This window comes from Salvelinus namaycush, chromosome 31 (assembly GCF_016432855.1).
Source record: "Salvelinus namaycush isolate Seneca chromosome 31, SaNama_1.0, whole genome shotgun sequence".
Classification (NCBI taxonomy): Eukaryota; Metazoa; Chordata; class Actinopteri; order Salmoniformes; family Salmonidae; genus Salvelinus; species Salvelinus namaycush.
In genome coordinates, this window is record NC_052337.1 from 40475525 (window position 1) to 40499347 (window position 23823).

The 23823-nt window shown below is 43.7% G+C and overlaps 1 protein-coding gene across 1 annotated transcript; it reads left to right on the plus strand.

The window, feature by feature from the left end:
• The first annotated feature begins 376 nt into the window (after positions 1-376).
• Positions 377-16690, plus strand: LOC120025990 (guanine nucleotide-binding protein subunit alpha-14-like). The gene is made up of 7 exons (XM_038970766.1): positions 377-497; positions 8369-8553; positions 8694-8848; positions 9988-10116; positions 10364-10493; positions 10647-10800; positions 16381-16690. Exons 1-7 carry the CDS (start codon positions 377-379, stop codon positions 16569-16571), a joined length of 1065 nt encoding a protein of 354 aa, XP_038826694.1. The 3' UTR covers positions 16572-16690.
• Positions 16691-23823: the final 7133 nt, after the last annotated feature.

Sequence of the window (23823 nt, forward strand, 5' to 3'; positions counted from 1 at the left end):
TGGCACTGGTGAGAAACATTCCCTACTTGGCACAGAATACTTGTGACAGAGTGGCCAAATTATAAAGAAATACAACATAACTTTTGTGGGCGGGTTTAGTTTACACACTACTCCAGGTTTCGTTTACTAACCCAGACAGTATAAGCCTAATAGAGAATGTAGTTTCGGTAATTTGCCTCACTGGCTTTACCTGCACCGTAGGAATGTGACCCGGTCAGACCGCTCAGCTCTTCATACAAGTAGAATGACTTCTGAATTTTGACAGGCCACCTGTTACGAGAGAGAGGACGTTCTCGCTCAGGGAGGTCGGTTGGAATATAAATCATTTATCCATCTACCTCACCTGAAATACGGACAGCTACAACACAGCACCAAGATGGACGAATGCTGTATGTCAGCTGAAGACTCGGAGAGACTAAGGATACACAAGGAGATTGAGAGACAGCTTCGCATGGAAAAGAAAGAATCTCACCGTGAGAAAAAGTTGTTGCTTTTAGGTGAGTCATGGCGTATGCTATCATGGATAATTGGTCATTCAGCGGGACCTACAACTTTTTGCGCTTGGTGTGCCTATTCAACTAGGCTAATTCATGTTGACCGAGTTATGACATCAAATAATTGTTATAGGAATAGCATAGATTGCGTTTCCAACAATTATTTGGATCTTGCTAATGAAAATGTGTCTTTCCTCAAGTGGTATAGCCTACCACCCTCCTCTGTGCGATGCGCGTTAGTGTAAATCTGGCTATAGACCAGGTATTCCCAAACTGGGGTACGCAATGCCGTCGGGGGTACGCCAAATAAAAATGTGATTCACTTTTTTTTTTATCCCCCCAAAAGTATTATTTTTCTTTTTTCTTTTTTTCCTTCACATTTTCAAACAGTCCATTTATATTTTCCAACGGGGCTATACATTCGGGTGAGGTTTTTTTCTCGCCTGAGTAGCCTCGCTTCACTGCCAAAAATAAAATTAAACAATCTAGTGTTCAGCAAAATAACAACACAAATACAGGTTGCCAAGTCAAATAATTAACATCCAATCACATCAACTGTTACTCTCTCGCGGGAATTCCACTAACGGTCCGTATGTAGCCAAACGTTTCTGCTGCTCTTTCCGATTGTTGATCATTTTTTTTGAAAACACTCCGAGTGTTGAAAATTGATAAATGGTTAAAAAAAGTGAGGCCTGCGTCCATAGAGACACATACCAGCTCTACTGGTAGTACTGCTACTACCAGCAGTACTACACCTGCCCCTTTCGACTACACAAGTTGTTCTGCTTCCACGAGCACATCCAATGCTAGCATCAGTAATTCTACATTTGTTGTTAGCCCAGCTAGCATGAACACTGACAGTTATGAATCTGATGCAGCCAAAGAGGTACTGCCCCCTTACCCGGGAAAGCACCGAACAACAGACATGGACGTTGGACCATCGAAGAGGCGCAAATATGATTGAAATATATTGATTTGTGGTTCACTTATATTGGGAGTAGTGCCTTTCTTCAGCCACAGTGTGTTATATGTGCATAAGTACTATCTCACAACTCATTGAAACCTTCACTCTTGCGCGGACATTTAGAAACAAAATATGTCAATTTGAAAAATAAGCCACAGAAGTTTTTTGAGCGAGAATTAAGACGACTTTCGAGTAGCAACAGATACCATTCATAAGAAATGGCTAGAAGCGTCTTATATGGTGAGCTACCGAGTGGCTAGGACAGGCAAGTGCCATGCTATTGTGGAGGATTTAATTCTTCCTGCTGCCGCGGATATGGCTGGGACCATGCTGGAGGAAATGGCCAAATAAACTATACAGACAATGACTTCATCAAACAACACTGTTTCATGACACATCAGTGACATGGCAGGAGATGTTTTGAAACAATTACTGCTTCGCATACAAGCCAGTGAATTCTATGCATTACAGCTGGATGAGTCTACAGACATGGCGGGCCTGGCACAGCTCCTGGTATATGTCTGTTACGTTTATGGGGGGTTAATTAAGGAAGACATCCTCTTCTGCGAACCAGGAAAATAGGAGTGTCACGTTCCTGACCTGTTTTCCTTTTTCTTGTATTTATTTAGTTGGTCAGGGCGTGAATTGGGTGGGTTTGTCTATGTTTGATTTTCTATGTTGGGATGTTTGTGTTCGGCCGGGTATGATTCTCAATCAGAGACAGCTGTCAATCGTTGTCCCTGATTGAGAATCATACTTAGGCAGCCTGGGTTTCACGTGTGTTTTGTGGGTGTTTGTCTTCCGTGTAGTCGTTGTGCCACACGGGACTGTTTGTCGGTTTGATTTTCTATTTGTTATCTTGCTTCATATAGTGTTCAGTTCGATGCTAATAAATTATGGACACTAACCACTCCGCGTATTGGTCCGATCCTTCTCGCCTCTCCTCGTCCGAGGAGGAGGAATATGAAAGCCGTAACAGAAACCCACCACCAAAGGACCAAGCGGAGTGGAGAAGGGCGGCAACAGCAGCGGGAAAAAACCCAGGACTCCTGGACTTGGGAAGAGATTCTGGACGGCAAAGGACCCTGGGCTCAGCCAGGGGAATATCGCCGTCCCAAGGCGGAGTTGGAGGCAGCGAAGGCAGAGAGGCGCTGGTATGAGGAGGCTTCGCGGCAACGCGGTTGGGAGCCCGAGAGTCAGACCCAAAAATTTATTGGGGGGAGCACACGCGGAGTGTGGCAAAGCCGGGTAGGATACCTGAGCCAACTCCCCGTGCTTACCGTGGAGTGAGAGGGGGCGTCGTACTGGTCAGACACCGTGTTATGTGGTAAAGCGCACGGTGTCCCCAGTACGCGTGCTTAGCCCAGTGCGGGCTATTCCACCTCGCCGCACTGGTAGGGCTAGGTTGGGCATCGAGCCGGGTGCCATGAAGCCGGCCCAACATATCTGGCCTCCAGTACGTCTCCTCGGGCCGGCGTACATGGCACCAGCCTTACAGATGGTGTCCCCGGTTCGCCAGCATAGCCCAGTGCGGGCTATTCCACCTCGCTGCACTGGCAGGGCTACGGGGACCATTCAACCTGGTAGGGTTGGGGAGGCTCGGTGCTCAAGAGCGCGTGTCCTCCTTCACGGTCCGGTATACCCAGTGTCACCTCCACGTACCAGTCCTCCGGTGGCAGCCCCCCGCACCAGGCTGTCTCTCCGGGTTCTCTCTCCAGCTGCTCCCACCTGTCCAGCGCTGTCAGAGCCTTCCTCCTCTCCAGCGCAGCCTCAGTCTGAACTGCCTGCCTTCCCAGCGCTGTCTGAGCTGCTTGCCTGCCCAGCGCTGTCTGAACTGTCTGCCTGCCCAGCGCTGTCTGAACTGTCTGCCTGCCCAGCGCTGTCTGAACTGTCTGCCTGCCCAGCGCTGTCTGAACTGTCTGCCTGCCCAGCGCTGTCTGAACTGTCTGCCTGCCCAGCGCTGTCCGTCTGTCCCGAGCCGTCAGAGCTGCCCGTCTGTCCTGAGCCTTCAGAGCCGTCTGCCAGACAGGAGCCGCTAGAGCCGTCCGCCAGACAGGAGCCGCTAGAGCCGTCCGCCAGACAGGAGCCGCTAGAGCCTTCCGCCAGACAGGATCCGCCAGAGCCGTCCAGCCAGGACCAGCCAGAGCCGTCCAGCCAGGACCAGCCAGAGCCGTCCAGCCAGGACCAGCCAGGACCAGCCAGAGCCGTCCAGCCAGGAGCCGCCAGAGCCAGCCAGTCAGGATCCGCCAGAGCCAGCCAGTCAGGATCCGCCAGAGCCAGCCAGTCAGGATCCGCCAGAGCCAGCCAGTCAGGATCCGCCAGAGCCAGCCAGTCAGGATCCGCCAGAGCCAGCCAGCCAGGATCCGCCAGAGCCAGCCAGCCAGGATCCGCCAGAGCCAGCCAGCCAGGATTCGCCCCTCAGTCCGGTGCTGCCTCTCAGTCCGGTGCTGCCCTTTGGTATAGTGGGATTGACATGGAGGGTGGCCATTGGGAGGAAGCCACGGAAGCAGGGTTTGACTATGGTGGGGTGGGGACCACGACCAGCGCCAGAGCCGCCACCGTGGACAGACGCCCCCCCGACCCTCCCCTAGAGTTTATGCTGGTGCGCACGGAGTTCGCACCTTAAGGGGGGGGTTATGTCACGTTCCTGACCTGTTTTCCTTTTTCTTGTATTTATTTAGTTGGTCAGGGCGTGAGTTGGGTGGGTTTGTCTATGTTTGATTTTCTAGGTTGGGATGTTTGTGTTCGGCCGGGTATGATTCTCAATCAGAGACAGCTGTCAATCGTTGTCCCTGATTGAGAATCATACTTAGGCAGCCTGGGTTTCACGTGTGTTTTGTGGGTGTTTGTCTTCCGTGCAGTCGTTGTGCCACACGGGACTGTTTGTCGGTTTGATTTTCTATTTGTTATCTTGCTTCATATAGTGTTCAGTTCGATGCTAATAAATTATGGACACTAACCACTCCGCGTATTGGTCCGATCCTTCTCGCCTCTCCTCGTCCGAGGAGGAGGAATATGAAAGCCGTAACAGAGAGGATATTTTAAAAGTACTGGACAGCTTTGTGACATCAAATGGACTTTGGTGGTCAAGATGTGTTGGTATCTGTACTGATGACGCAAAAGCCATGACAGGAAGACATATTGGAGTGGTAACGCGCGTGCAAGCAGTTGCTCCCGACGCCACTTGGGTACACTGCAGCATCCACCGAGAGGCTCTTGCTGCCAAGGGAATGCCTGACAGCTTGAAAGACGTTTTGGACACTACAGTGAAAATGGTTAACTTTGTTAAAGCAAGGCCACTGAACTCTAGTGTATTTTCTGCACTATGCAATGATATGGGCAGCGACCATGTAACGCTTTTACAACATACAGAAAGAAGTGCGCTGGTTATCAAGGGGCAAAGTATTGACACATTTTTTTTGAATTGAGAGATGAGCTTAAAGTTTTCTTTACTGACCATAATTTTCACTTGTCTGACTGCTTGCATGATGACGAGCCAATCTGGGTGATGTTTTTTCTCGCCTGAATTATCTGAATCTAGGATTACAGGGACTCTCCGCAACTATATTCAATGTGCGGGACAAAATTGAGGCTATGACTAAGAAGTTGTAGCTCTTCTCTGTCTGCATTACCAAGGACAACTCACAGGTCTTTCCATCATCGTATGATTTTTTTGTGTGCAAATGAACTCAAGCTTACGGACAATGTCAAATGTGATATAGCGAAGCACCTGAGTGAGTTTGGTGTGCAATTACGCAGGCACTTTCCCGAAACAGATGACACTGGATTCGTTATCCCTTTCATCCCCTGCCTCCAGTCCACTTACCAATATCTGAACAAGTGAGCCTCATCGAAATTGCAAAAAGTGGTTCTGTGAAAATTGAATTTCATCAGAAGCCACTGCCAGATTTCTGGATTGGGCTGCGCTCAGAGTATCCTGCCTTGGCAAATCGTGCTGTTAAGACACTGATGCCCTTTGCAACCACATACCTATGTGAGAGTGGATTCTCGGCCCTCACTAGCATGAAAACTAAATACAGGCACAGACTGTGTGGAAAATGATTTAAGACTGAAGCTCTCTCCAGTACATCCCAACATTGCAGAGTTATGTGCATCCTTTCAAGCACACACTTCTCATTAACCTGTGATGAGTTATTCACTATTTTCGATGAACAAATAAAGTTTTATATGTAAGATAGCTAAATAAAGAGCGAAATTATTGATTATTATTATTTGTGCCCTGGTCCTATAAGAGCTTTTTGTCACTTCGCACGAGCCGGGTTGTGACAAAAACTCACACTCATTCTTACGTTTAATAAATGTATTGTACAGTGTGTGTGTGTGGCAGGCTTACAATGATGGCAACAAAATTTGATTTTGGGTCCTACATACCACTTAATCGGTCAGTAATAGCTAACTTGAAATCATGGATGAACATAACAATTTCATAGTTTGGTATGGGGGGAAATAATCCACCATATTAATGTTTATATTAATTTAACTAGGAAAGTCAGTTAAGAACAAATTCTTATGTACAATGACAGCCTAGGAACAGTGGGTTAACTGCCTTGTTCAGGGGCAGAATGACAGATTTTTACCTTGTCAGCTCAGGGATTTGATCTAGCAACCTTTCGGTTACTGGCCCAACGCTCTAACCACTAGGCTACCTGCCGCCCTAACCTGGGTAACGCTGAGCCAATTGTGTGCCGCCCTATGGGACTCCCGATCACAGCTTGTGATACAGCCCGGGATCAAACCAGGGTCTGTAGTGACGCCTCTAGCACTGAGATGCAGTGCATTAGACCGCTGTGCCACTCGGGAGCCCAAAATAATAACCTGGGTGGTTTGAGCCCTGAATGCTGATTGGCTGACAACCGTTGTATATCAGACCATATACCAACGGTATGACATTTTATTTTTTTACTGCTCTAATTACGTTGGTAACCAGTTTATAATAGCAATAAGGCACCTCAGGGTTTTTTGGTATATGGCCAATATACCACGGCTAAGGGCTGTATCCAGGCACTCCGTGTTGCGTCGTGCATAAGAACAGCCCTTAGCCGTGGTATATTGGCCACCTTATTGCTTAAATATAGGCCTACTGTAAGGTAGCCTGCTCTATATTTGAAAGAAACAATGTAGCCTCTAAATTACCTTATTTAGAAATGATACATTTCATTCTTTAGAAATGAGTTCAATATCTAGTCAATGTATCACCTCTATGTTATAGCTACTGCTACCCTGACAGGACACGTTTTATGTCTCTCTGTTTCCATCATAGTTGTTTTCTGTAGAACCCCTAGACAGCTAAATAGGTATGAGTCACTCTAAACCCCATTCTCCACATATTTGATAAAAACCTGTTGAACCAGTGAGTAATTGAGCTGACACTCAGTACAAGGCTGCACCGTTTGCCTTGGTGATTTTCAGCCCGGAAAAAGATCAGGAATACCGTAAGTATTATTGGCAGAGTAATTACAGTCAGGCAGAATAACAGTAGGCTACATTTTTTATATTACTGTGTATCTCAGAATGATGTAGTTTTAATGTACCGTGCAAAGTGTGTGTGAATGTGTAGTCTACTGATGGTGAGTGGTCCGTATCATTCTGTCACGTTCTGACCATAGTTCTTTTGTGTTTTCTTTGTTTTAGTGTTTTTCAGGACGTGAGCTGAGTGGGCATTCTATGTTGTGTGTCTAGTTTTCCCGTTTCTGTGTTTGGCCTGATATGGTTCTCAATCAGAGGCAGGTGTTAGTCATTGTCTCTGATTGGGAACCATATTTAGGTAGCCTGTTTTCTGTTGGGGTTTGTGGGTGGTTATTTTCAGTCTTTGTATGTTTGCACCAGACAGAACTGTTTCGTTTCGTGTTATTCTCGTTTATTGTTATTTTGCTTGTTTGTTTGTTTACGTATTCTATTAAAATGGATACTTTTCACGCTGCGCCTTGGTCCTCCTCTCTTATTCCATACGACGAACGTTACACATTCATAGAACAAGCTACTTGGAGAGTACCGATGACCAAGAAGCACCTATTAAAAGTCTCTATCCTATCATTACATGTATCTGCATTAACTGAGTCACCTGCATCTGGCTTCTTTCCAAACTGGGAAAGAACATCTAGCACATTTTGACTCCCTGATCAGCAGATATGGATATGTGAGGTATGTTGACGAGTGGCAGTAGTTGGTCCTGGTTTGCAGTTGAATGCAACAGTCACGAGGCTAGTAGGCCAACAAGACAATGATTATACTGTCAGAATTTCTCACAGTTAAATAATGACTAACCACACCCTCCGGACTCCACTGCGGACACTGCGTCTCAATGCAAGAGGCGTCAATGCAGTATCTGGTTTGAATCCAGGCTGCATCACATCCCGGCTGTGATTGGGAGTCCCACAGTGTGGCGCACAACTGGCCCGGTGTCGTCCGTGTTTGGCCGGGCTAGGCTGTCATTGTAAATAAGAATTTGTAATGAACTGACTTGCCTAGTTAAATAAAGGTTCAATTAAACAATTTAAAAAATGATTGTAATAGCTATATGAAGGCCTACTGCACTACTGCAAAAGTCAATTTACTACTTAATATAAAAAAATGGATTGTTCTTAGGCTATTTTAGGACGCGTTAAGCATTACAGGACATTAAAGAAAGGTCCTGCTCAAAAGGTCATGTTAATGGCCAACAAGGCAAAGCATGCAATACATGTGGATGAAGTGGTGTTTTAAGTAACATACACCCACATGTTGCACACACATTCTCACACACACACACACACACACACACACACACACACACACACACACACACACACACACACACACACACACACACACACACACACACACACACACACACACATATTGTACGCACACAAACACACACATACACAGACTAATGTCTCTCCTTTTCCAGGGACTGGTGAGAGTGGAAAGAGCACCTTCATCAAACAGATGAGGATCATCCATGGGAAGGGCTACTCGGACGCAGACAAGCGAGGCTTCACCAGGCTGGTTTACCAGAACATCGTCAATGCTGTTCAGAACATGATCCAAGCCATGAAGACCCTACAGATTGATTTTAAAGATCACCAGAACATTGTAAGCAGCTTGTCAACAGATTCAATGGCAGCTTCTGTTATAAATTGGCTTGTTGGTTCACAATATCCATTTCCTGGAACACCTACTCTGTGAATGGGTTTTTATTGCCATGTCTAAAGCTATCTGTGTGTGTGTTCTAGAGCCATGCAGACAGACTGAGCATGGTGAAGGCAGATCTAGTGACCATACTGGAGCCATGGCAGGTGGATGCCATCAGGAGACTGTGGAGCGACCAGGGAATTCAGAAGTGCTACGAGCGCAAGCGAGAGTACCAGCTCTCTGACTCTACCAAATAGTGAGATTTGTCTATAGTCTTGACCGACTTACTAAGACTAAGCTAAGGTAGACATAAATGTACACCTAACAAGTCCCAGATTTGTCATGTTTATCGATTTTCTTAGACCAAGCATATATATATAGATAGATAGATACACTACTGTTCAAAAGTTTGGGGTCACTTAGAAATGTCCTTGTTTTCCTGGCCAATAAAAATAAAATATTAAGATGGTCAAAAGAACACAGACACTGGACAGAGGAAGATTGGAAAAAAGTGTTATGGACAGACTAATCTAAGTTTGAGGTGTTGGATCACAAAGAAGAACATTTGTGAGACGCAGAAAAAATGAAAAGATGCTGGAGGAGTGCTTGACACCATCTGTCAAGCATGGTGGAGGCAATGTGATGGTCTGGGGGTGCTTTGCTGGTGGTAAAGTGAGAGATTTGTACAGGGTAAAAGGGATCTTGATGAAGGAAGGCTATCACTCCATTTTGCAACGCCATGCCATACCCTGTGGACGGCGCTTAATTGGACCCAATTTCCTCCTACAAAAGGACAAACTATGCAATAACTATTTAGGGAAGAAGCAGTCAGCTGGTATTCTGTCTATAATGGAGTGGCCGGCACAGTCACCGGATCTCAACCCTATTGAGCTGTTGTGGGAGCAGCTTGACCGTATGGTACGTGAAAGTGCCCATCAAGCCATCAAGCCAAGAAGTGCCCATCAAGCCAATCCAACTTGTGGGAGGTGCTTCAGGAAGCATGAGGTGAAATCTCTTGAGATTACCTCATCAAATTGACAACTAGAATGCCAAAGGTTTGCAAGGCTGTAATTGCTGCAAATGGAGGATTCTTTGACGAAAGCAAAGTTTGAAGGACACAATTATTATTTCAATTAAAAATCATTATTTATAACATTGTCAACATCTTGACTATATTTCCTATTAATTTTGCAACTCGTTTCATGTATGTTTTCATGGAAAACAAGGACATTTCTAAGTGACCCCAAACTTTTGAACGGTAGTGTGTATATATATATATATATATAAAGATAGATAGATATTAATACGCACTCCACAATAAGTCAGGTATCTAGCTAGGGTGTTTAGCAAAGTATGTGCCATTGCCAATTCATTTTATTGTTATTTTCATGTCAGTTACCTGAGTGATCTGGACAGAATCACTGCCCCCTCATACCTCCCCACCCTGCAGGACATCCTGAGGGTCAGGGTCCCCACCACAGGCATCATAGAGTACCCCTTTGACCTCAAGACTGTCATCTTCAGGTAAATGTCCATTGGAGTAATGGTGTCAGAGCCTTGTAAATTTGGATCTGTGAAAGCTATATCCTGTAGTTGAACCCTAGCTTCTACTTATTTAGTCATGTTAGATCAGTGATTACTTCAAGGAAGGGTGGAGGAAATGAGGAATGCAAGTATTCCCATGTCAGCATTTCAAATGACACCCTAAAATTAGTGCCTTATAGGGGGAATAGAGTGTAATTTGACATTTTCCCCATGTTGTCTTGATCAGGCTGGTGGATGTGGGGGGTCAAAGGTCAGAGAGGAGGAAGTGGATCCACTGTTTTGAGAGGGTCACCTCCATCATCTTCCTGGTGGCTCTCAGTGAATACGACCAGGTCCTCTATGAGAGTGCCAACGTGGTGAGGATAAACACTTTGACTTGAAGGGCCTCTTAAGTCTTACTATTCTACCACTAACAAACAGAGAAGTATTTGTATCTTCATACAACAGTAGGAGAGTGTCAAAGTTTTGCCCTTTATATGTGATGGAGTGTGGATTTCCTTTCCTTCCAGAATCGACTAGAGGAGAGCAAAGCCCTGTTTACAACCATCATCACATACCCCTGGTTCCAGGAATCCTCCATCATCCTCTTCCTAAACAAAACTGATCTTCTAGAGGAAAAGATCTACCACTCCAACCTCGCAGACTACTTCCCAGCGTTCAAAGGTTAGTACACTAGACTAGTTAGTACACTGGTTAGTTATACATTTATGTGTGTATAAGCTATAGGCTACTCCAACCTTACAGACGACTTCCCTAAGTACTATTGTTAGTCATGCCTTGATATGTGTGTAAATATCATCTATCTGTTGCATTCAGAGTTGCGGTTAATTCCATCTAAATTCCAGTGAATTGGAGTTCATTCCTATAAAAAAAATCCATATTCAATTCAAGCAACAGGAACTGGAACTTGACCCCAAATCTAACTGGATTATAGGCTACATGAAATGATTCCTAAAGCTCTAGTTTAACAAACCTAAAATGCTGACCACACCGCTCGCGCGCGTGTTGATTTTGTCCACCCACACCAGACGCCATCAGGACACGCAGGTTGAAATATCAAAACAAACTCTGAACCAATTATATTAATTTGGGGACAGGTCGAAAAGCATAAGCATTGTTTATAGTAATCTCTCCTCCTTTAGGCTTCTTCTTATTCTTTGTACTTTATATGTATTGGATCAATATCATGCAAAATGTATTGTGAACACACAGCATGCATTTTGTATTTGTGTATCATGATCTGTACAATTAAGTACCTATCCACAAATGTAAATCACCAATCCACAAATGTAAATCACTTTCCACAAATGTAAATCACTTTCCACAAATGTAAATCACTATGCACAAACAAACACCTTTTGATTTGTATTTGTAAATCGATATATTGCATTAGATTTTTTTTATAACAGCAGTTATGCAGGCCATTTCCAAGGGCCTTAAGTAAAATGACTGCCATAAAGATTTGCACATAGGAGAGATATGCGCAAACATGACAGATATTGCAAACCTGCACCCCATATTTGGAAGCGCTTAGGTCACCTGACTTTTGGCAGGGATTTGATGACAAGAAAAATACAAAAAGTTCTCACTCGTAGAAAGCGATTTGTAGTCCATGGCTAAATATTTGGTTGCTTCAAGTTGTGTTTTTATGGTGTTTTATACCTTGGAATGAACTCCAGTTCCAATGTTAGTTCATTATAGTTTCTTAAATAGAAACAAAGTATCAAAATGTAGACCTATTCCATCTTTTTTATTTTTTATTTTTATTTTTATTTTTTATAAATTTTATCCCATTTTCTCCCCAATTTTCGTGGTATCCAATCGCTAGTAATTACTACCTTGTCTCATCGCTACAACTCCCGTACGGGCTCGGGAGAGACGAAGGTCGAAAGCCATGCGTCCTCCGAAGCACAACCCAACCAGCCGTACTGCTTCTTAACACAGCGCGCCTCCAACCCGGAAGCCAGCCGCACCAATGTGTCGGAGGAAACACCGTGTACCTGGCCCCCTTGGTTGGCGCGCACTGCGCCCGGCCCGCCACAGGAGTCGCTGGAGCGCGATGAGACAAGGATATCCCTACCGGCCAAACCCTCCCTAACCCGGACGACGCTATGCCAATTGTGCGTCGCCCCACGGACCTCCCGGTCGCGGCCGGCTGCGACAGAGCCTGGGCGCGAACCCAGAGACTCTGGTGGCGCAGTTAGCACTGCGATGCAGTGCCCTAGACCACTGCGCCACCCGGGAGGCCCCGACCTATTCCATCTTAAGTTAACTTGAACCTGTTTGCAGTCCACAAAAGTAATTGTATGGCTTCAATAGGGAAATATATACATAGCATTCGCACTGATATAGGGGCATGGCCTAGCCTACTGTAAATTGCATTATGGTTGAGCATGGACATGCCAAATGTTGTCAATAAGCAAGATTAAATTAATTATTGAAAAGGCCTTAAAAGAGCAAATAATACCAATCAAATTCTAAACAAAACGAAACAACAAATACACTAAATACACTTACAGGCACCATAATTGCTCCATGTGGACATATCATATTAAAACAATGCAGACTTACTATGGAGGTTTTACGAACATCCAAACTTCTCACAGTAGCTGGGCAAAGATCAATATAAAGAGAAAGGATGAATGTTCACTCGCCATTATATTGCTCCTAAAATATAATGCTTTATAAACATATTGAAACCATCTTACAGATCTAATTTACACTGTAAGTAGAATTGTATGCATGCCACAGATGTTCTCACCATAAAACCAGGATGGTCAATCATTCTAAAAAGTTTGGTTTTAATACAATTAAACGAAAAACTAGCAATCAGTTTTTTTTAATAAGGATCGGACCCTTTTTTTCAATTTTTGCATGAAATGACATACCCAAATATAACTGCCCGCCACCTCAGGACCTGAAGCAAGGATATGCATATTCTTGATACCATTTGAAAGGAAACACTTTGAAGTTTGTGGAAATGTGAAATTAATGTAGAAGAATATAATACATTAGATCTGGTAAAAGATAATACAAAGAAAAAACATGTGTATATATATATATATATATATATATTTTTCCCCCCATCATCTTTGAAATGCAAGAGAAAGGCCACAATGTATTATTCCAGTTTATGCGCAATTTAGAGTTTGGCCACTAGATGGCATCAGTGTATGTGCAAAGCTTTAGACTGATCCAATGAACCATTGTATTACTGTTCAAAATGTTGTATCAAGTCTGCCCAAATGTGCCTAATTGGTTTATTGATACATTTTCAAGTACATACAGTGGGGAGAACAAGTATTGGATACACTGACGATTTTGCAGGTTTTCCTACTTACAAAGCATGTAGAGGTCTGTAATTTTTATCATAGGTACACTTCAAATGTGAGAGACGGAATCTAAAACAAAAATCCAGAAAATCACATTGTATGATTTTTAAGTAATTAATTTACATTTTATTGCATGACATAAGTATTTGATACATCAGAAAAGCAGAACTTCATATTTGGTACAGAAACCTTTGTTTGCAATTACAGAGATCATACATTTCCTGTAGTTCTTGACCAGGTTTGCACACACTGCAGTAGGGATTTTGGCCCACTCCTCCATACAGACCTTCTCCAGATCCTTCAGGTTTCGGGGCTGTCGCTGGGCAATACGGACTTTCAGCTCCCTCCAAAGATTTTCTATTGGGTTCAGGTCTGGAGACTGGCTAGGCCACTCCAGAACCTTGAGATGCTTCTTACGGAGCCACTCCTTAGTTGCCCTGGCTGTGTGTTTCGGGTCGTTGTCATGCTGGAAGACCCAGCCACGCCCCATCTTCAATGCTCTTACTGAGGGAAGGAGGTTGTTGGCCAAGATCTCGCGATACATGGCCCCATCCATCCTCCCCTCAATACGGTGCAGTCGTCCTGTCCCCTTTGCAGAAAAGCATCCCCAAAGAATGATGTTTCCACCTCCATGCTTCACGGTTGGGATGGTGTTCTTGGGGTTGTACTCATCCTTCTTCTTCCTCCAAACACGGCGAGTGGAGTTTAGACCAAAAAGCTCTATTTTTGTCTCATCAGACCACATGACCGTCTCCCATTCCTCCTCTGGATCATCCAGATGGTCATTGGCAAACTTCAGACGGGCCTGGACATGCGCTGGCTTGAGCAGGGGGACCTTGCGTGCGCTGCAGGATTTTAATCCATGATGGCGTAGTGTGTTACTAATGGTTTTCTTTGAGACTGTGGTCCCAGCTCTCTTCAGGTCATTGACCAGGTCCTGTCATGTTGTTCTGGGCTGATCCCTCACCTTCCTCATGATCATTGATGCCCCACGAGGTGAGATCTTGCATGGAGCCCCAGACCAAGGGTGATTGACCGTCATCTTGAACTTCTTCCATTTTCTAATAATTGCGCCAACAGTTGTTGCCTTCTCACCAAGCTGCTTGCCTATTGTCCTGTAGCCCATCCCAGCCTTGTGCAGGTCTACAATTGTATCCCTGATGTCCTTACACAGCTCTCTGGTCTTGGCCATTGTGGAGAGGTTGGAGTCTGTTTGATTGAGTGTGTGGACAGGTGTCTTTTATACAGGTAACGAGTTCAAACAGGTGCAGTTAATACAGGTAATGAGTGGAGAACAGGAGGGCTTCTTAAAGAAAAACTAACAGGTCTGTGAGAGCTGGAATTCTTACTGGTTGGTAGGTGATCAAATACTTATGTCATGCAATAAAATGCAAATTAATTACTTAAAAATCATACAATGTGATTTTCTGGATTTTTGTTTTAGATTCCGTCTTTCACAGTTGAAGTGTACCTATGATAAAAATTACAGACCTCTACAAGCTTTGTAAGTAGGAAAACCTGCAAAATCGTCAGTGTATCAAATACTTGTTCTCCCCACTGTAACTGTGCACTCTCCTCAAACAATAGCATGGTATTATTTCACTGTAATAGCTACTGTAAATTGGACAATGCAGTTAGATTAACAAGAATTCAAGCTTTCTGCCCATATCAGATATGTCTATGTCCTGGGAAATGTTCTTGTTACTTACAACGTCATGCTAATCACATTAGCGCACGTTAGCTCAACTGTCCCGCGGGGGGAACACCAACCATGTAGAGGTTAAGGGTTTCAGTGACTTCATTAGCTGTGGTTGCTGATGCGTATATGGTTGAATCATCACCATACATGGCCACACATGCTTTGTTTAATGCCAGTGGCAGGTCATTGGTAAAAAATAGAAAAGAGTAGAGGGCCTAGAGAGCTGCCCTGTGGTACACCACACTTTACATGTTTGACATTAGAGAAGCTTCCATTAAAGAAAACCCTTTGAGTTCTATTAGATAGATAGCTCTGAATACACATTATATGGCAGAGGTTGCAAAGCCACAGCGATAAGCTTTTTCAACGACAGGTTATGGTCAATAATATCAAAGGCTGCACTGAAATCTAACAGTACAGCTCCCACAATCTTCTTATTATTGATTTCTTTCAACCAATCATCAGTCATTTGTGTTAGTGTTGAGTGCCCTTCTCTATAAGCATGCTGAAAGTCTGTTGTTAATTTGTTTACAGAGAAATAGCATTGTATTTGGTCAAACACAATTTTTTCCAACAGTTTGCTAAGAGATGTATTTCCAAGCGGTCTAAAGAGCCAAACAGTTTATCGACAGTCTTGACTACTTGGGGATTGCATTGGACAGGACAAAAAAACAGCCTTCATTGAGAGGAGGGGAGGCTATGTTTGGTTTTTATAAAACAAAACAGGGAAAAAATATATGTTTTTTATGTTTCTAAATACGAACTATACAGGCACCAAAAGCACGTTACTGTTTTTCCATGCGCATTTGGGCAGTGTGCATCACGGCTGGGTAGACTCGGTTTCTGGTTTCAAAATGAATGCCGTAACCAACCGCGTTACAGCTAAAACCAACTTTTGGTTGATCTTAAATATCCCTACCTGCGCTGCCTGAAATTAGCACTTCGGATCATGTTTTTAAGGACACATCTGAAATATTTCCACCCCTCCCATCTGAGTGCAAGCGAGCTGATATAAGACAGGTCAATTATCAATCGTTGCGCAACAGTTTGAAAATAGCAGAGCACCGGCTTTAACCAAGCCAGCCAGCCAGCAACAGGTTGAAATTGCCAATGAACTTGCGTTTGACACTAACGCCGTCTTAAAGCCAGCCGAAAATAGAGCCCCTAGTGTATTTTACTTACGTTATTTATTCATACATTCCTTCTTTAAAGGTCCCCGGAAAGATGCAGAGTCTGCTAAGAAGTTCATCCTGAATATGTACAAAGAGCAGCACATGGGGCGTCACAAATCCCTGTACAACCACTTCACCTGTGCAACGGACACAGAAAACATCAGAGTTGTCTTCAAAGCAGTCAAAGACACCATCTTTAGAGAAAACATGACTAAGTACAACCTGGGTTAGGGGTTTAGTGTGATTTCAGATCTGTATATGGTGCAATAGAGTTAATTCACTTCCGGTTTACAGTTTTGGTACAGACATTTAAGTAACTGTGGTCTTGAATTATACGCTTTCTTACTATAACAAAGCCAGGGATCACAGTCATAGCACCAACAGAAGCACATCAGAACTGTTTTAATATAATCATTTCAAAAAGTTAGAATCGTAACAACTCCTGAACATCTTCCATGTTACAAGATGGAGGGTATCGGTAGACTATCCCATCTGTATGACATAACTACTGATGAGAGAAATACCCGGAGGAATGTTGTGGACCCTGCATCTCTGCCTGGGGTTCCTGCCATGAAGAGGAACTAAAGGGAAAATATGCCTACAGAGAGTGCAAGCTCCTTAGTTTACATTTGTGTTGTAATGTCATGTGTGTGTTTCATATATATGTTTCATGATTTACACTTTCCTTATTTGTAGGTCTTTTTAAAACTTTAAATTAATGATTAACTCTAGTCATTCAAAGGATTCTGGAACGGTCACTAGTTTGTTGTAGTTTTTTAATGTGTGTGTTAGCAATAAATCATTCAAATCTACCTTTTGGAGAGTTCTGTCATACTCATTTCAGACAGGACATAGAGATAGAAATAGAGAAATAACGCATGGTTTAATACAGTAATAGTTTATGATAGCCTATGTAATATAATACAGTTGAAGTCGGAAGTTTACATACACTTAGGTTGGAGTCATTAAAACTCGTTTTTCAACCACTCCACAAATTTCTTGTCAACAAACTATAACTTTGGCAAGTCGGTTAGGACATCTACTTTGTGCATGACACATTTTTGAGACCTCCACAAGTCTTGTTCATCCTTGGGAGCAATTTCCAAACGCCTGAAGGTACCACGTTCATCTGTACAAACAATAGTACGCAAGTATAAACACCATGGGACCACGCAGCCGTCATACCGCTCAGGAAGTAGACTCGTTCTGTCTCCTACAGATGAAGGCCCTTTGGTGCGAAAGGTGCAAATCAATCCCAGAACAACAGCAAAGGACCTTGTGAAGATGCTGGAGGAAACAGGTAAAACGAGTCCTATATCAACATAACCTGAAATGCCGCTCAGCAAGGAAGAAGCCACTGCTCCAAAACCGCCATAAAAAAGGGAGACCACGGTTTGCATCTGGACATGAGGACAAAGATCGTACTTTTTGGAGAAATGTCCTCTGGTCTGATGAAACAAAAATAGAACTGTTTGGCCATGATGACCATTGTTATGTTTGGAGGGAAAATGGGGAGGCTTGCAAGCCGAAGAACACTATCCCAACCGTGAAGCACGAGGGTGGCAGCATCATGTTGTGGGGGTGCTTTGCTGCAGGAGGGACTGGTGCACTTTTCAAAATAGATGGCATCCTCATCCCACTCATCAGTGGGTTGGGAGGAAAATTATGTGGATATATTGAAGCAACATCTCCAGACATCAGTCAGGAAGTTCATGCTTGGTCGCAAATGGGTCTTCCAAATGGACAATGAAGCATACTTCCAAAGTTGTGGCAAAATGGCTTAAGGACAACAAAGTCAAGGTATTGAAGTGGCCATTACACCAGCTCTGTCAGGATCAGTGGGCCAAAATTCACCCAACTTATTGCGGGAAGCTTGTGGAAGGCTACCTGAAGCGTTTGACCCAAGTTAAACAATTTAAAGGCAATGCTACCAAATACTAATTATGTGTATGTAAACCTCTGACCCACTGGGAATGTGATGAAATAAATAAAAGCTGAGATAAATCATTCTCGCTACTATTATTCTGACATTTCACAATCTTAAAATAAAGTGGTGATCATAACTGACCTAAGACAGGGAATTTTTACTAGGATTAAATGTCAGGAATTGTGAAAAACGGAGTTTAATGTATTTGGCTGAGGTGTGTGTAAACTTCCGACTTCAACTGTATATAATGGAAGGGTTATAATATTGAATATTGCCAGAGTCACCTCATTATTTGCTTTGTGAATAACCCAGATTGTGTGTTAATTAATTACTGTATACAGTACTCCCAGTTCTTTGTCTGACACTCCCTCTTTTACACACACATGCACACACCCACTTGCGTACACACACACACACACACACACACACACACACACACACACACACACACACACACACACACACACACACACACACACACACACACACACACACACACACAGGTGTGGCGGTGGCAGGATGTTGTGGCAATGAACTTTGTGCCAAACAGGTAAAGCTCCTTTCTCACCCTCTTCCCGTTTAACTGGTGAGACTGAGACCAATAACAGAGGTGAGTGACTAAGTTAAAAAACATGCACCCGTCCAAAGAGGATCTCCACAGGGAAAGGTGTTCCAACTATGTAGAAGGAAGGTTTATGGTTTACTAACCAGTGTGAGCGACTATTTAATGCACAGAAATTAGATAGTGTTACCTAGTGTTGATTTTTCAGTGTTATATTTCCAGTGTTGATTCAGGTGTTAAATTAACGTTGTAAGTGTTGGTGTAAATAACCAGTGTTAAACCAAAACCACGCCCATCATTATCATATGTATGCTATATTGAAGGCATAGTTTTTTTTATTGCTGATTTCAACAACTATGTTTTTGCATGTACATTGATTGATTATGCCTCTGAAATAAACTCAGCAAAAAAAAAAACATCCCTTCTCCAGGACCCAGTCTTTCAAAGGTATTTCGTAAAAATCCAAATAACTTCACAGATCTTCATTGTAAAGGGTTTAAACACTGTTTCCCATGCTTGTTCAATGAACAATAAACAATTCATTAACATGCACCTGTGGAACGGTTGTTAAGACCCTAACAGCTTACAGATGGTTGACAATTAAGGTCACAGTTATGAAAACTTAGGACACTAAAGAGGCCTTTCTACTGACTGAAAAACACCAAAATAAAGATGCCCAGTGTCCCTGCTCATCTGCGTGAACGTGCCTTAGGCATGCTGCAAGGAGGCATGAGGACTGCAGATGTGGCCAGGGCAATAAATTGCAATGTCCGTACTGCGAGATGCCTAAGACATCTAAAGGGAGACAGGACAGACAGCGGTTCGTCCTTGCAGTGGCAGACCACGTGTAACAACACCCGCACAGGACCGGTACATCCGAACATCACACCTGCGGGACAGGTACAGGATGGCAACAACACCTGCCCGAGTTACACCAGGAACTCACAATCCCTCCAACAGTGCTCAGACTATCCACAATAGGCTGAGAGAGGCTGGACTGAGAGCTTGTAGGCCTGTTGTAAGGCATGTCCTCACCAGACATCACCAGCAACAACGTTGCCTATGGGCACAAACCCACCGTCGCTGGACCAGACAGGACTGGCAAAAAGTGCTCTTCACTGACGAGTCGCGGTTTTGTCTCACCGGGGGTGATGGTCGGATTTGCGTTCATTGTCGAAGGAATGAGCATTACACCGAGGCCTGTACTCTGGAGCGGGATCGATTTAGAAGTGGAGGGTCCGTCATGGTCTGGGGCGGTGTGTCACAGCATCATCGGACTGAGCTTGTCGTCATTGCAGGCAATCTCAACGCTGTGCGTTACATGGAAGACATCCTCCTCCCTCATGTGGTACCCTTCCTGCAGGCTCATCCTGACATGACCCTCCAGCATAACAATGCCACCAGCCATACTGCTCGTTCTGTGCGTGATTTCCTGCAAGACAGGAATGTCAATGTTCTGCCATAGCTAGCGAAGAGCCCGGATCTCAATCCCATTGAGCACGCCTGGGACCTGTTGGATCGGAGGGTGAGGGCTAGGGCCATTCCCCCCAGAAATGTCCGGGAACTTGCAGGTGCCTTGGTAGAAGAGTGGGGCAACATCTCACAGCAAGAACGGGCAAATCTGGTGCAGTCCATGAGGGGGAGATTCAATGCAGTACTTAATGCAGCTGGTGGCCACACCAGATACCGACTGTTACTGTTACTTTTGATTTTGACCCCCCCCCCTTTTTTTCAGGGACACATTATCCCATATCTGTTAGTCACATGTCTGTGGAACTTTTTCAGTTTATGTCTCAGTTGTTGTATCAGCATCCTGGAATCGCCAGCATCCCGGAGTTGCTTCTTCACTGTTGACGTTGAGACTGGTGTTTTGTGGGTACTATTTAATGAAGCTTCCAGTTGAGGACTTGTGAGGCATCTGTTTCTCAAACTAGACACTCTAATGCACTTGTCCACTTGCTCAGTTGTGCACTGGGGCCTCATACTCCACTTTCTATTCTGGTTAGAGCCAGTTTGCGCTGTTCTGTGAAGGGAGTAGTACACAGCGTTGTACGAGATCTTCAGTTTCTTGCAAATTTCTCACATGGAATAGCCTTAATTTCTCAGAACAAGAATAGACTGACGAATTTCAGAAGAAAGTCTTTGTTTCTGGCCATTTTGAGCCTGTAATCGAACCCACAAATGCTGATGCTCCAGATACTCAACTAGTCTAAATAAGGCCAGTTTTATTGCTTCTTTAATCAGGACAACAGTTTTCAGCTGTGCTAACATACAGTGGGGCAAAAAAGTATTTAGTCAGCCACCAATTGTCCAAGTTCTCCCACTTAAAAAGATGAGAGAGGCCTGTAATTTTCATCATAGGTACACTTCAACTATGACAGACAAAACGAGAAAAAAAAATCCAGAAAATCACATAGTAGGATTTTTTATTTATTTATTTGCAAATTATGGTGGAAAATAAGTATTTGGTCAATAACAAAAGTTTATCTCAATACTTTGTTATATACTCTTTGTTGGCAATGGCAGAGGTCAAACGTTTTCTGTAAGTCTTCACAAGGTTTTCACACACTGTTGCTGGTATTTTGGCCCATTCCTCCATGCAGATCTCCTCTAGAGCAGTGATGTTTTGGGGCTGTTGCTGGGCAACACGGACTTTCAACTCCCTCCAAAGATTTTCTATGGGGTTGAGATCTGGAGACTGGCTAGGCCACTCCAGGACCTTGAAATGCTTCTTACAAAGCCACTCCTTCGTTGCCCGGGCGGTGTGTTTGGGATCATTGTCATGCTGAAAGACCCAGCCACGTTTCATCTTCAATGCCCTTGCTGATGGTAGACTTTGTTACTTTGGTCCCAGCTCTCTGCAGGTCATTCACTAGGTCCCCCCATGTGGTTCTGGGATTTTTGCTCACCGTTCTTGTGATCATTTTGACCCCATGGGGTGAGATCTTGCGTGGAGCCCCAGATCGAGGGAGATTATCAGTGGTCTTGTATGTCTTCCATTTCCTAATAATTGCCCCCACAGTTGATTTCTTCAAACCAAGCTGCTTACATATTGCAGATTCAGTCTTCCCAGCCTGGTGCAGGTCTACAATTTTGTTTCTGGTGTCCTTTGACAGCTCTTTGGTCTTGGCCATAGTGGAGTTTGGAGTGTGACTGTTTGAGGTTGTGGACAGGTGTCTTTTATACTGATAACAAGTTCAAACAGGTGCCATTAATACAGGTAACGAGTGGAGGACAGAGGAGCCTCTTAAAGAAGAAGTTACAGGTCTGTGAGAGCCAGAAATCTTGCTTGTTTGTAGGTGACCAAATACTTATTTTCCACCATAATTTGCAAATAAATTCATTAAAAATCCTACAATGTGATTTTCTGGATTTTTTTTCTCATTTTGTCTGTCATAGTTGAACTGTACCTATGATGAAAATTACAGGCCTCTCTCATCTTTTTAAGTGGGAGAACTTGCACAATTGGTGGCTGACGAAATACTTTTTTTGCCCCACTGTAATTGCAAATGGGTTTTCTAATGATCAATTAGCCTTTTAAAATGATAAACTTGGATTTGTTGGATTTGTTAACACAACGTGCCATTGGAACACAGGAGTGATGGTTGCTGATAATGGGCCTCTGTACACCTATGGAGATATTCCTATGGAGTCATTTCCAGCTACAATAGTTATTTACAACATGAACAATGTCTACACTGTATTTCTGATCAATTTGATGTTATTTTAATAGACAAAAAATGTGCTTTTCTTTCAAAAACAAGGACATTTCTAAGTAACCCCAAACTTTTGAACGGTAGCGTATGTAAATGTAAAATTCCAGTTTTTTATTTTTAATACATTTGCTAACATTTCTAAAAAACTATTTTTTTTCTTTCATTATGGAGTATTGTGTGTCGATCGATGAAGGGGGAAAAAACTATTTAATCAATTTTAGAATAAGGATGTAAAATTGCAGGGGTCTGGATACTTTCCTAATGCACTGAATGCATTAGGATGACATTGAATGTCTTGTAAATAGTACTGGCAAGGAATTCATTGTAATTCTACTGTATTCATTAGCTTCCTTTCAACTCATTGTTTCTCATTTAGCCCTGAGGGATAATAAAACCTCTTTCAGCTGTCCAAATTTTACACATCTCCTCTCAGTTGGCCTCGAATAATAACACTCACACTCACAGCTGCACTGCCAGAGCCAGCTGCTGCACAGAGCTGTAGAAGCAGGTGATTGGCCTTATTTGGAGCTAGCCTGGGTCATGTGACCACAAAATGGTGGAAGCTGTTAGCTTTTTGTAAGCTGAGCATCTCTACCAAGAGCCTGGGAGGAAGAGAGAAAAAGTGTGAGATACAGCTGAAATACATCCATGCTCTAAGACAGAGAAGGACAGAGATTCCTGTGCCCCAGTAGTGGTGAGTAGATGGATTTAATGTGATGAAGAATAAAGAAAAAGGAGAAGAGCGACGTATTTATTTTCTAGAGACAGGAAGAGATAAGGGAGAGGGAGGGGCTGCTGTCATCAGCACTGTGGTCCTGTACTGCACTATGAGGTGGCTCAGCATCCTCCCTGGAGCAAAGCAGCTGATGCTGATCTTGTTATACCTATCGTATGCACGCACGCGTGCGTGTCTGTGTGTGTGATTCAGCATCAGCAGTAGCTTATGTAATTCATCATCGCTGTTCAAAAATCAGCTATTCTGATCAGCGTTTTTCTTTTAGTGGTATTTGCTAATGCAATCAGATTTGTCTTCTCCCATCTGAAAAAGAAACCAGGATCATTTTAATGTGCGTGAGTGCACGTGCCGGTTGGTTTACTTACGTCTGTGCCCAATCTGTGCTCGAGTAAGCGTGTGGACATTTGAGTCAGCAGATGAGAGACGGAGGAGGAGGAGAGAGAGAGAGAGCGAGAGAGAAGGGGCTGCTGATGCTGTAACAGCCTTACCCTCTTCCCTCCCCATCCATCTCTCCACCTCCTGCTAGAATAGATGGATTATTC